Consider the following 15078-nt stretch of genomic DNA (forward strand, 5'->3'; position numbering starts at 1 on the left):
CTGGAAATTGTTTTATGGTAGTAACCCCCAGAAATGTGCTTTAGTAAAATGTGAGGTGTTAATAGTGTATCTCGGCCTTTACGGTGTTGTTTATTCAGTTGCTACACGGGCGCAGCTTTGTTTATGTGTATCAAGCGTGCCTCCTCGTTTTGTAATTGTGCTTTATTCCCTAAAAATTAGTAAAATACTTAAAAGGTGTGAAAAGGAAGCGTCCTGGCGAAGACACTGCAGATTCAGAGAGAAAAAAAAAAAAAGCAATATCGATAAACAGAGACGGACTGGGTCAAAAATTCTTACCCAGGAAAATTTATAGTGGCCTCATACTACGGTTTATGGCCAAAATCACACCGGCCTCCGGCCCACTGGGATTTCCCGGGTAAGGCTTATGGCCAGTCCGCCTCTGTTGATAGAGAAAAAATATGAAATTGTGAAACGCTTTGAGCAAAATGAAAGACCATGTGATATTGCACGTGCTACAGACCGAAATGAGGCAACGCTGAGAATTAGAAAGAATGCGGAGAAAATAAAAACAACTTTCATAGTAGGAACAACACAAAGTTTAATTAAAATCCATTAGATTAAGACACAAAGAATTGGAAGAGATGGAACGGCTGTCATCTGTTTGGATAGAAAATCAAACAAAAAAATAAGTTTGCTTACGATAGAAGCAAAAGCATTAGCAATATTTTATTACGTAATAGTCATAATAAAATACGTAAGCATTTTATTATGACTTACATATTATAATTACGTATTATAAAATACGTAAGTATTTTAATACGACTATTTTATTTAATATAATAATTTTTTTACTATTTTATTAATAAATTTTTATTATTTATTATATTATAATAAAAAAAATTATAATATTTTTTATTACGTATTTTAATTGTTATAAAATACGTAAGTATTTTATAACGATTAAAATAAGAAAAGAAATCTCGCAGGTCATCCCATTTTGCGTTCTTGTAGTGCCAAACAACATGTTTTGGTTCCAAATGTGTGTTCAATCTTGGGTGGTCGGCACCTAACCCCACTTTTCCCATAGGGCCGAGGGTTTCTAGGAACGCATTGCACGAGGGTTTCTAGGAACACAACTATTGTGCTATACGAGGACAGACTGTACATAAAAAAACATTAGAGACATGGGAAGTGCTACTGCTGGGTTTTTAACCCATCAACAGTTTTGTGACATGAGTGACACTGCATAGTCTGACCTAACTTTAACTTAACTCCAAACTTAATATTTGAGAAAAGAAATTGAGTGTTTTAAACTGAAATTATGCTTATGTTATGCTAATGCTTGATCTTTTACCAGCAGGTTGCAATACTTATTCAGTTTATTTTTTTAATAATAATTCAAAATTTTGTAAATGCTTCATTTTTTGTCCACTAGAAATACTCATTACATCACTGGTTTTAATGAAACAAAAAAATTATTAATTTTGCTGAAAATTTAAAAAACATGTTAGTACCATAAAATAGAAACACAAAGCTATTAAGCATTTCCAAATTTAATTTGGTGGAGAAATTTATTGCACAAAACTTTGGTATTGTTCCAGAACAACAAATTTATAAAATTTTTAAGAAAATACTTTGAATGTAGCATTTTTAAACAGAAAAAGAGAATAATAAATTATTATTATTTCTGCCCATATATGTATCAAATACTGTAAACATGAAGTAATAACATAACACTATTCATCACTTTTTTTTATGCTCATGTGTATGTCACAAGAACATAAAAAAAAAAAAAAAAAAACAGAGATGTTGTTGTTGTTATTTGGTTTTTAGGAGCATTAGCAACTAAGGCCATATTGCTCCGGGATATGCGGTGGTCATTTCCTGACCTTTCCGCATCCTCCGTATTTGGTGGTGACGGGCTCGAACCCCGGTCTTATCAAGAAGCGTGTGCTGTGCACTGCTGCTCCTTCCCACCTGGCTACGGAGGCGCCTGAAACAGAGATGAATGAAAAAAAAAAAAAAAAGAGATGAATAAAATGTGACATTTACTGCATGAAAATTCACAATGAAGAGCACTAATATATATATATTTGTACAAGTGGGCCATACATGTATTAGTATTAGTATTAGTATTAGTATTAGTAACGGCCGTATGGTGCAAGAAAGCCTATGGCTTATGCTGCACCAGCCAAAAAAAAAAAAAAAAAAAAAAAAATCCGAACAAAACAATGATAAAAACAAAAATTAAATAAATAAATAATAATAATTAATAAATAAATAAAAATAATAAAATGAAATTAAAAATTAAATAAAAAGGAAATTAATCCTATCATCCTTTGCGCTTCCCTTACCCGAAAGTACTATCCAGATGACCTTTGAATTTCCCCAAACTGTCGGCCTCTACCACCCATGAAGGCAACTTATTCCAGTAATTTATAACTCGCTGGCTAAAATAAAACTTCCTGCAGTCCAATCTAAACATTTCCCCGCGTAACTTGAATTTATGTCCCCTAGTTCTAGCATCATTTATAATCTTGAAAATTTTGTCCTCATTCATTTTACTGATGCCTCTCAGAGCCTTAAACACCTCAATCAAATCTCCTCTAAGGTGTCTAGTTTCCAAACTCTGCAACCCACATATTCGAAGTCTTTCTTCATAAGGACGCCCTTTTGCCGATCTCACCAGGCGAGTTACCCTTCTTTGCACCCTTTCAAGAAGCTCGATGTCTTTCTTTAGGTGCGGTCTCCATACTTGAACACAGTATTCCAAGTGTGGTCTAACATAGGCCTTATATAATGGGATTATCACGTCCCTATCTCTACTTGCAAAAGTTCGATAGATCATCGATAGGACACCATGGGCCTTCCTTGCAACCTGTTTACAATGCTCAGAGAATTTCATGTCTGACCGTATCGTAACACCCAAGTCCCTTTCCTCCAGTACTCGGTTTAGTTGAACTCCACCAAGTGAATAAGTTATTTTGGGATTACTGTTTCCCAGGTGTAATACCTTACACTTTGTTGGATTAAAGCACAGCTGCCATTTTTCTGACCATTCTTGAAGTCTATCTAGGTCTCTCTGAAGAAGCTCAGCTTGACAGTGATCATTAACTACTCTACCAATTTTAACATCATCTGCAAATTTAGACATCACGCCCTCTATCCCTTCATCAATGTCGTTTATGAAAATTAAAAACAACAGTGGTCCTAATACTGATCCTTGGGGAACCCCACTTCTTACATCAACCCAATCTGAGGAATAGCCATTTATCACAACCCTCTGCCTCCTGCCCTGAAGCCATCCTTCTATCCATCTAAGGATTTTCCCAGTGATTCCAACCTGTTCCAGCTTATAAAGCAACCGCTCATGTGGGACTGAGTCAAAAGCTTTGCTGAAATCTAAATAAACAATGTCGAAATTATTCCCTAAATCCAACTCGTGAGTGACCCTTTCGAAATAGCGAACCAGATTTGTTAAACATGATTTTCCCTTTACAAAACCATGCTGAGTATCCTTGAGAATTTCAATTCTATCCAAATGATCCTGAATTCCACCCTTGATCAATGCCTCCATGATTTTCCCTACTACTGAAGTCAGACTGACAGGTCGATAATTTCCAACTTCACTTTTAGAGCCACCCTTATGTATGGGAGATACATTTGCACTTTTCCAATCCAAGGGAATCTCCCCAGAGTCTAGTGATGCTCGCATAACCAGCCTCAGTGGTTCAATGCACTCGCTTGCCGCCTCTCTCAAGATTATAGGGTATATTCCATCAACTCCAGGAGCCTTACTAGTCTGTAGGCTCGAAAGTTTTTTCATTAAATAATCTTGGGAAATTTCAATATCATTAATTACATATTTTTTAACTTCGCTCCCACAATTTCCCATTGCCACAAAAGGCTTTTCATTTGTAAATATCGATGCAAAATAACTGTTGAGTTCATCTGCAACGGCAGCTGGTGTATTTATTACTATCCCCTTTCCCTTACGTAAAGGTCCGATCTGGTTTGTCCTGCTCTTCTTGGCATTTATATATGTGAAGAATTCTTTATCCCCCCTCTTTGCTCTGTTTGCTAGTGATTTCTCATAAACTGCCTTTGCCTGTCGAACCTTTTCTGTGGCTCTATTACACACCACCTTGTAGCTGTTATAGGCTTCAGTACTTTTTATTGCTCTGTAACGTTTCCATGCCACCTTTTTCTGCTCAAGTAATGTGGCAACTTCACTATTCATCCAACTTGGAACCCTTCTCGTGGAGTATTTTTTTAATGGTATATACGCATTCAAGGCATCTGTGATTAATGTTTTAAAAGCGTACCACAGTTCAATTGTATTCATTCTCTGCGCGATATCTACCCAGTTAATAGAGGCCATGTAGTACCTTAAGGCATCGTAATTTCCTTTTCTGAAATTAAAACCCATTCCTTTGCCTTTTACTTCTGCTACCTCTCTCGTCATCATCCACCGTAGAACTCCGTGATCACTTCCTGCTACTGGTTCCTCTACTGTCAGCCCTGTTATGTCATCTGATTCATGTGTGATGATGAGGTCTAGGATATTCTTTTCTCTAGTACTTTCCCTGACATGTTGATACAAATAACAGTCATCTAGTTGATTTAAAAATTTTGTTCCCCCTGTCGAGTTTCCTTCCCATTTACTCCAATCAATTAGAGGCAAATTGAAATCACCCATAATAAGGCATTGACGCTTACTTGCCCATTCCATTTGCATGTAGAGGCTTTTGTCATAGTCTTCACAATCACCTGGTCTGTAGATTACGCCTACTCGCATTGTACCTTTGTTTCCAACTATCTCACACCATACAGACTCTATACTAGCATGTGAAATGTCTGAATCTGGGAAAGCTATCGTCGCACTCAGGCTGCTTCTGATAAGAAGCATTACCCCACCACCCCTTCTATCTACTCTATCCTTCCTAAATACATTATACAAGCCGTACTGAAACTCATCATCCCCAATTTCCGGGTGGCACCACGTCTCCGTAAGCCCTATTATGTCTGCGTTACTTGTTTTAACCAGCAGTTCGAATTCGCTCATTTTATTGACGACACTTCTAACGTTACTGTATAAACAATTAAGATTTACTGTTCTTGTATATTTAACAACCCTAACACAACCCTTGAAGTTTTTTAGGCTCTCTTCCCTGATATTAGCTACCTGCTCACGTGAAACGTCTTTGCCCCCAGAACATCTAGATAATACGTCCAGTTGGGGTAACAGATAAGAACTCTTAAGGTATGTGCAAGAGTTACATTGACCAATATTATCAGATAAACGCGTGTCAGTATTACCCACATCCCCCCTAACTAGCAGTTTCCCTGAGCCTTTAAGGTATCCTCAATAATACTGGCAAAAACTTTTGCACCACCTTTGTTTAAGTGTATCCCGTCTCTACAAAACAAATTCCTTCTACCTACAAGTGTGGGCCATGCTGATAGAAATTTACCCCCTAAAGCCTTGCAGATTCCTTCAAGTCTTGAGTTAATCCACAAGGCTCTTAACATATAATCCCTCCTATCGTGTCTGGGCAGAATTGCAGACACATAGACATTATGGCCTAGCTCGCGACATTTCCTCAGCATGGTCCTGTATTTTTCCAACAAATCGTCAGATCGTGTACGTTTAATATCGTTTGTCCCCACATGAATAATAATATTTTCTTTACCCCCTTTAAAATCCGACAGTCTGTTGGTGACATCATCAATAGTTGCTCCCGGCAGACATACCCTGGTTCTGCTCCACCTATCTTTATTACAAAAAATATTCCCCGTTTCCCTGACAATGGAGTCTCCTAATAAAACAATGTCCTTTCTAACCAGGGTAGTTTGCACTTGGTTTTTCTGTTTTGAGGCTCGAATCGGGTGTGCATCACTTGGTAGATTGCTGGAGTTTTGAGTCCCTGACGAGCTCCCAGAAGCATTATTTTCGAGGGCAAGCACTCGTTTTTTCAGGGACTCAAATTGTTCCATCAGTGCACCAAATTGTAATTTATGATCGGTGCACTCCTTACATCGATCACAAAGAAAAGAATCCCCAGGTGAGGTAGGATTAGTCACCAGGTCGACCTTGGAAAACATTCCACAGGATCCACAACGGATTAAATCATGACTCACCCGTAAATCGCCATCTGCTATTTCCGTGTGACTCACGATACCCTGTGACGTGTTTAAGGCAGATCTCGTAACAACCATTATAAAATTAAATAAATATTAATGAAAGTAACTTTAAAAAATTATATCTATAATATTATTAAAATCAAACAGTTACAGGAAAACCTATAACAAAAATAATCCAACAATATTTAAATAAATCAAATATTTAAAAGCACTATCCAAAAGTAAACCACTTAACTGAGGAGCCCTGTCTAAGCGCGTCCGCTCACCTCGAATGCCAACGTACGAATGTAGATATAAAGACGTGCACAGAATCCATTGGTGGCTGTTTCAAAAGTTATAATACTTTTTTCTACTATTACATAACCAGAATAAGTGATATACTGAAATGGATATTGTATTGAATGGGGAAGATACTTCAGAAGTAGAATTCCACGTTGAATGCAATTCTTACACATTATAGATTTTTATAATGACAGGACTTGTAAATAAAAGCCTATGAGAATAAATTTGATTTGACTTTAGGAAGGGTTTTATTTTTATCAATTTAAGGAGGTTGTTTTATGTTTAAGCAAATATGGTACTCTGCACATTTCACACTTGTGAGCACATCAAGGAATGCATTCTTTGCAGCTGTGTGTGTGTGTATGGAGAGGGAAGAAATTCAGTATGCTCAATTTAATTAAACATTACTTCATTACATTTTTAACTGATATTTTATGTGCATAAAGAGAAATATAAGTACATTCATGAGCCAAAAAATTATGACCACCCCTTTCTCCACAAGTGGGTACATCCATAGCACCTAGGAGTGACATCACTGACTGGCACAGCAGATATAGTGACAGCATGGGTAGTGTCTGTCAGTTTATCAGCATAAAGCCTGTGCAATGGGGAAATAGAAGGACCTGATGAAGTTTGAATGATTTGTGGCACTAGGAAGGTAGGGGGCAGCATCCCAGCAACTGCAGGCATTGTCGGCTGTTTGAGGGTCACCATAGTGAGAGTGTGGCAAGAATAGTCTGAAAAGGGGGAGACAACCACCCAACATGCTGGGATAAGCAGACCACCACTGCTTGACAGTAAAGGTGAATGGCAGTTAGCATGAGTTGTCCAGGCCAATAGATGGCTCATAATCTCTCAATTAACAGCAGACTATAACCAGGGTGCACAGAGAAATGTTTCTAAGGACATCATTCGGCAGATACTCTTCAGGATAAGCCTAAGGAGCAGGCAACCATGTGCCCAAAACCACTGAATATCATTGACATCTCTCTGCAGTGGGCATGAACACCATTTCTGGACATCAGACAACTGGCATGGGTTGCCTGGTCTGACAAATCAAGATTCCAGCTACATAATTCTGATGGGTGGGTGTGTATTTGATGACAAGCAGTGAACAGCTGCAGCCAGACTGCACAGTTGTACAAAAACAGACTGGCAGCAGTGTTATCATGGTTTGGGGGATGTTTTCATAGGCATCATTGAGTCCCTCTGAGGAAATGGAAGGACTTGATGACGTTTGAATGGGGAATGTAGGGGGTAGCATCCCAGCAACTTCAGGCATTGTCAGCTGTTTGAGGCCACTCAATATGAGGGCATTGTTTCAGACAAAGTTTTGCCCTACACGCGTTGACCATGTATCCAGATCGCACTAGACTCTTTCAACAAGAAAAACCAATGTCGCAGGTCGCCATGTGCAGGAATGGCTCAAGGATCATATTCAAGCATTTTGTGTGTTCTCCTGGCCACTAAATTCCCCCAACATCAATGCCATCGAACGTTTGTGGCATGGAATGGAATGCAGCATTTGGGAGTGCACACCAGTACTTCACTCCATTGCCAAACACAAGAAAACCCTTCTATCCAGGATATGAACCACTGAGGCTGGTTATGCGAGCATCACTAGACTCTGGGGAGATTCCCTTGGATTGGAAAAGTGCAAATGTATCTCCCATACATAAGGGTGGCTCTAAAAGTGAAGTGGGAAATTATCGACCTGTCAGTCTGACTTCAGTAGTAGGGAAAATCATGGAGGCAATGATCAAGGGTGGAATTCAGGATCATTTGGATCGAATTGAAATTCTCAGGGATACTCAGCATGGTTTTGTAAAGGGAAAATCATGTTTAACAAATCTGGTTCACTATTTCGAAAGGGTCACTCACGAGCTGGATTTAGGGAATAATTTCGACATTGTTTATTTAGATTTCAGCAAAGCTTTTGACTCAGTCCCACATGAGCGGTTGCTTTATAAGCTAGAACAGGTTGGAATCACTGGGAAAATCCTTAGATGGATAGAAGGATGGCTTCAGGGCAGGAGGCAGAGGGTTGTGATAAATGGCTATTCCTCAGATTGGTTTGTTTGTTTGTTTGTTATTTGGTTTTTAGGAGCATTAGCAACTAAGGCCATATTGCTCCGGGATATGCGGTGGTCATTCCCTGACCTTTCCGCATCCTCTGCATTTGGTGGTGACGGGCTCGAACCCCGGTCTAATCAAGAAGCGTGTGCTACGCACTGCTGCTCCTTCCCACCTGGCTACAGAGGTGCCCCCTCAGATTGGGTTGATGTAAGAAGTGGGGTTCCCCAAGGATCAGTATTAGGACCACTGTTGTTTTTAATTTTCATAAACGACATTGATGAAGGGATAGAGGGCGTGATGTCTAAATTTGCAGATGATGTTAAAATTGGTAGAGTAGTTAATGATCACTGTCAAGCTGAGCTTCTTCAGAGAGACCTAGATAGACTTCAGGAATGGTCAGAAAAATGGCAGCTGTGCTTTAATCCAACAAAGTGTAAGGTATTACACCTGGGAAACAGTAATCCCAAAATAACTTATTCACTTGGTGGAGTTCAACTAAACCCAGTACTGGAGGAAAGGGACTTGGGTGTTACGATACGGTCAGACATGAAATTCTCTGAGCATTGTAAACAGGTTGCAAGGAAGGCCCATGGTGTCCTATCGATGATCTATCGAACTTTTGCAAGTAGAGATAGGGACGTGATAATCCCATTATATAAGGCTTATGTTAGACCACACTTGGAATACTGTGTTCAAGTATGGAGACCGCACCTAAAGAAAGACATTGAGCTTCTTGAAAGGGTGCAAAGAAGGGTAACTCGCCTGGTGAGATCGGCAAAAGGGCGTCCTTATGAAGAAAGACTTCGAATATGTGGGTTGCAGAGTTTGGAAACTAGACACCTTAGAGGAGATTTGATTGAGGTGTTTAAGGCTCTGAGAGGCATCAGTAAAATGAATGAGGACGAAATTTTCAAGATTATAAATGATGCTAGAACTAGGGGACATAAATTCAAGTTACGGGGGGAAATGTTTAGATTGGACTGCAGGAAGTTTTATTTTAGCCAGCGAGTTATAAATTATTGGAATAAGTTGCCTTCATGGGTGGTAGAGGCCGACAGTTTGGGGAAATTCAAAGGTCATCTGGATAGTACTTTCGGGTAAGGGAAGCGCATAGGATGATAGGATTAATTTCCTTTTTATTTATTTTTTATTTCATTTTATTATTTTTATTTATTTATTAATTATTATTATTTATTTATTTATTTAATTTTTGTTTATATCATTGTTTTGTTCGGATTTTTTTTTTTTTTTTTTTTTTTTTGGCTGGTGCAGCATAAGCCATAGGCTTTCTTGCACCATACGGCCGTTACTAATACTAATACTAATACTAATATTCAAGGACACCTTCCACAGTCTCATGGAGTCAATGCCACATTGAGTGACATGGTTATCATGGCAAAAGGCAGCCTGACATGCTATCAGATAGATGGTTAGAAAGTTTTGGCTCATAATTCTATCAAAATTTAAAGCATTATATCATGAAATAAATAAAACAACTCACGTAAAATGTTTGTGGAGCAAAAGGCAGAGTGAACTCCCCATGTCTTAAGCCATTCTTTTCAAAGAAAATTACATCATGTTTATTTGGCAGTTGACATGTTGATGTAATTAAGTTTCCTGAGGGCCTATAATTCATAATAAAAACTTTTAATAAGCTTCACTTCTGACATAGCTCACTCTAAAAGAATAAATAACAGTTTATTGGTAAGAAGAAGCACATTTATAAGGCAATACTCCTAAATTCTTACTCTATTCCAAAAGGTTAACTGGACATTTTTTTAAAAGGTGAGACTGCTTCGACAGCCTGTTTCAGGACCAACTGATCTGTCATCAAATAGTAAGTAATCTGTAGTAGCAACATGCAAAATACCTCATCAATGCATGATTAAAGAAGAGAGAAAATCAACAGGCAGCTCAAGTTCACTCACTTGGCTTCTCACTCCATACTAACTAACATTACAGAAGAAAAGGCCTACTGAGCAGCTTGACTGCTTCTTTCTGCTATAGTTATAATGGAGACAAAAAAGAAACTTAGTGGTCTTTGTTATTAGTTCAAGAAATTAATTCAATTTCTCCATCAGTACATTATTAAAAGCAAAATGGCATGTAAACTTTCCAAAGATTGCCTCATTAAAATAATTATTTCCTAAGAAGAATAGTTATCTTTTTTATTCTCCACTGCAAAAGTTTTTTTTTTCCAAAGCATATCCACTGATATTCTGATTTTGCTGTCATTCATTCATATTTAACAAACTGAACTGTTATTTACATTTTAACTACTAGTACTATCTTTTAGTCAAAATGTAAATAAGTTCAGTTGCTAGTCCTTAACATTCATGAAATGGGCTTTCCTAAAACTGCTAAATCACTAAGTATAACGTTCTAAAATCTGGAAAATTTTTAAATGTGAGACCTCTCATTTCCTGAGGTTGCTATATTTTAGAGTTTACCATATTTTTATATTAAAAATAATTTTACATGCACATACAGTAGATACACATACAGAATTTTATTGAGCATTTTATATTTTTTATAATTTTAAACATGTGAAGAACTATATATTCTATGTTCCTCCTAAAACGAGGCTTCCAAAACAAAATGCATTAAACAAGATGTGGCATAACCACTGCTTTACATAATGAGATAATTACTCTTTTGTCCCTGTTGGTAGAGTTACTGTATATCAGTGACAGAACCCTCTTATGAACTGCCCTAGTACCCTATCTGCACTGCTAAGAGAACTTCATGCCAAAGTGCATAATTCTCCCCCCCCCAGTCTTTTCCATTATTAATTACCTTAAGTATGATGAGTTATTCTGGAAAGAATGCTATCCACTTGCAATACCCTACATTTATCAATGTTTTTCAGCCAATTCAAATAGTTTATCTAGCTCTTGTTGAAACAGCACACTTTGATTAATGTATATTATGTCAAAAGCATTTTCTGTACCAAGTTCCACTATGACAACCAGTACCTAATCATATTGGTCAGGCATTAGGGGAAAGTTTCTTGCATTACTTTTAACTATGGACTCCAGAAATTTTCCCAGCACAGAAGTTTAACTTACAAGTCTTTATTTCATCCCTTGAACCACCTCTGTGAACAGAAGAGACTTTCTATATCTTTAATCTATAGAGATTTCACCTGAACTGCCTCCATTGCTCAAGAATGCTCTCATGCATTTACTGCATGAAAACTCGTTTACTACATCGTTCAATATAACCAGATAGATTCCATCAACTCCTGGCACCCTGTTTACTTTTAATTGCAATAACTTTGTTTATTTTTCACTTATCATAAAATCATCCATATCCCATTGGCTAGTCCACTAGTAACCACAAGTTTAAAAACTTCTCATCTGTAGAGATGCAAACTATTTATATGACTGCCAGCTCAGGGTCATTAGTACTCTTACCATGAATGTCAAGTGGACCAATATGGTTGAATCCCTTCCTTTTCTTTTACTTCTAATATAAGCAAAGAATTTCTTCCTACTATTCTTTGTGCTCTTAGCCAAAGGCATTTCATTATGAGCCTTGCATCCCCTGAGTAACCTGATTATAGACAAATTTAACTGTAAGATTTTTGTGCCTCTATTAGGTAAGCAATATTGGAGGGAAGGAGGGAGAGACTTTTAAGTTGGAGGAACTATCAGATTCCAAGGTATGAATTAAATAAACTATGGAATGTTCTTTATGAATTGTGTATTGGTCAATCCTATTCTCCAATATTTAGGGAAATATTAATTTCTTTAAAGTGACACTGAGCACTGAGGAAGCAAAAGCCTCATGGTTAATTTCTATCTTTCTGGGTTGAACCCACATTTAAGCATTCTATTTTAGTCTCAAAGCTATGTAAAGTTCTTTTACAGCAATTATTGTATACTTTTAAAAATTAAAGTTTGATAAATATTAAAATTTACAATTTTAAAATATGCAAAATTATAAAGAAATGCATAATTACCTCCAATTTAAAGTCTGTTCTAAACCATTCACCTCTTCTCCAGTACATAATAATACAGCTTCTCTATTCCATATTCGTATCCTTCTGCAACCTATAACAATATCCAAATTTAAGGTCTAATATTAAAGATTCATTTGCATACTGAGGTTAAAAAATTTATAAATGCACTGTATGAAAATCTTTTCATTAAAGAAATAAAGAAAATTGAGCTTTAAAAATTTACATATTCTTTAATTAAAACAATAATGTTTATCATTTTCATAAATTCTTAAAACTCAGGGTTGTTTATAGAATTTAAAACAATGCACGATGAGAGTTGCTCATTTACTATTGATCTGTTATCTTATAAAATTGGTATCTTTATAGAGTTTTCTGCGTATGAAAGAATTCTTTTAATATTGCCTGATATAATTTATTTTTGATTTTTTCATTTTATTTATTGAATCTCTTAGTAAATGATAGAGTAAAATTTTAATTAATACAAACAAGACAATGACACAACAAAATACAGTTAGAAACGATAATGATAATACTTAAGTATTTTTATCTGCAGCCAAGGCGCCTCCGTAGCCAGGTGGGAAGGAGCAGCAGTGCGTAGCCCACGCTTCTTGATTAGACCGGGGTTCGAGCCCGTCACCACCAAATACAGAGGATGTGGAAAGGTCGGGAATGACCACCGCATATCCCCGAGCAATATGGCCTTAGTTGCTAATGCTCCAAATAACAAAAACAAACAAAACAAACTCTGCAGCCATATCATTATAACATGCATATACCTATAAAACTGAATTTATAAATATGAAGCATCCCTACAAATAAAAATATAAAATGAAACATAACCTGAAACATGACATAACAGAACAAACAAACATGATATCAGAAACAACAAGGAAAAGTAAATGTATTTATAAATGAAATCATAACAATACAGATGAAAAGTCTGGAAACCAGATATGTGTTTAATTTGAAGTATTTAAGAACTAAATAAACTAAACACTGGGGATATCACCCCCCCCCCCTTTCAGGTTAGACAGTATCAAGCAAAAACAGACTGGAATTAAGAAAGGACAATTGCAGACTATGTTTAAGAAAATTTTCTTTTAGCTAAATAACGAAAATTTAAATTTAAGGTTGGATGTGGCAATGCACATTTTTGGATGGTGTTTGGAACATGTATGAATAATACATATTTGCATCATATATTACATTATATGAAATATAATTGTAACATACGGATTTGTATATACAATTACAAAATATGTGGTAATTATGATTGTAGAACATGGCATTGATTACAATAAAAATCATTATGATTATGCAGAATTTTTTTTATAAAAGGGTGGTAGTACATAACAGTGCTTCCTAGTATCATTTTTACAATATTAAATAAACAAGGATTGTACAAAAATAGATGAGTAAATTTACTGTTACAATACATGTACAAGCATGCTGGTATTCCTTTCCAAAATTATGCTAAGAAATGCTCTGAGCCTGTTTGTACACAATACAGTTCAGTTATGGCTTACATTCTATTTTATGGAAAAGGCAGGGAAAAAAGATAAGTACTGTGACAGGCATCTCTCAAATTAAGACATAAGCCCTACCATTGCTAAACTAAAAATTCTATCATGTATACACAGGCAGTATCTCATTTCTCAAATGCTTCCAGCAGACCCTTTATATTTTAGTAAAAATGGAGGGATGGCAATAGCAACATGAATTTTAGCACTGTTATAAGGAAAAACAAACTGCTGAATAAATTCCTGAAGCTTATCAGAAATATCAAAAATGGAGATTTTGTGAGTATTGCATGAAGAGACATTTGTACTCTGGTGGCATGTGGGCACTTCACTCCTCAGCATTTTTGCTCAGCCATCTCTGGCAATAAGAGGCCAGAGAGAGAGAGAGAGGCACTGCAATGTCAACACAACACCATCTCATGACAGTTTCTTTTGACCAGTTCTATACAGGATTTTTGAATTGTAATTCATGACTAATAATTGAGCATTTGTATACAAATGTTAACAGATTCTTCTTAGCAAAATTAAAAAACATTAATTCTGCTAAGGTGTGTAAGGAGTATTTCTCAGCATCTGTTCAATACAGGAATATGATTCAAATTTAGTAACTAAAGTATAATTAAAGGGCATATAACTGGACAGTAAATTGAAGCAAGCTCAGCAAGTACTAACAGGAGTGAAATTTAATGAAGACAAGTAGGAATTGTTTATATTAATAAATAATTATAATAAAATAATAATAAATAAAATTAATGAAAAAATAATAAATAATGCACTATTTTTGCTTAAAGTAGATGTAGTTCTGCAGTTCCAAAATTTCTGGAGCTGGCCATGTTAAAATGTAATGAGAAACCTACTCCTACCAGCCCAAAGTCATCTCTTCACATACTCCTTAAAAACTTCCCTGTAATGCAAAGTACTCATATAATAGTGCATTTATAAGGCACAGATTCTGGTAAACAATTCCTATTGCTTAAGAAAAAATGAATGATAAAAAAGCCAATTTCTCATCAGAGACACAAGATAATTTTATGACAATGTACAACAGTGACTGATAGGACAATTAGAATATTTACCAAGCAATAAGATCATCGATTATGCTTCACATTAAGATCATTTAGGAATATATTA

General features: G+C 36.3%; 1 protein-coding gene across 1 annotated transcript in view; it reads right to left on the reverse strand.

The window, feature by feature from the left end:
• Elp1 (elongator complex protein 1) overlaps window positions 1-15078 on the reverse strand; it is a 124990-nt gene that overhangs the window by 88740 nt on the left and 21172 nt on the right. The window contains exons 7-8 of the mRNA XM_090370338.1: window positions 12428-12518; window positions 9965-10088 (exon numbers count right to left, since the gene is read on the reverse strand). Of these exons, the coding sequence (XP_090226464.1) occupies window positions 9965-10088; window positions 12428-12518 (215 nt within the window). The remainder of the gene's footprint in view (window positions 1-9964; window positions 10089-12427; window positions 12519-15078) is intronic.

Source organism: Mastigoproctus giganteus, chromosome 3, assembly GCF_048544385.1.
Source record: "Mastigoproctus giganteus isolate SK-2022 chromosome 3, ASM4854438v1, whole genome shotgun sequence".
NCBI lineage: Eukaryota > Metazoa > Arthropoda > Arachnida > Uropygi > Thelyphonidae > Mastigoproctus > Mastigoproctus giganteus.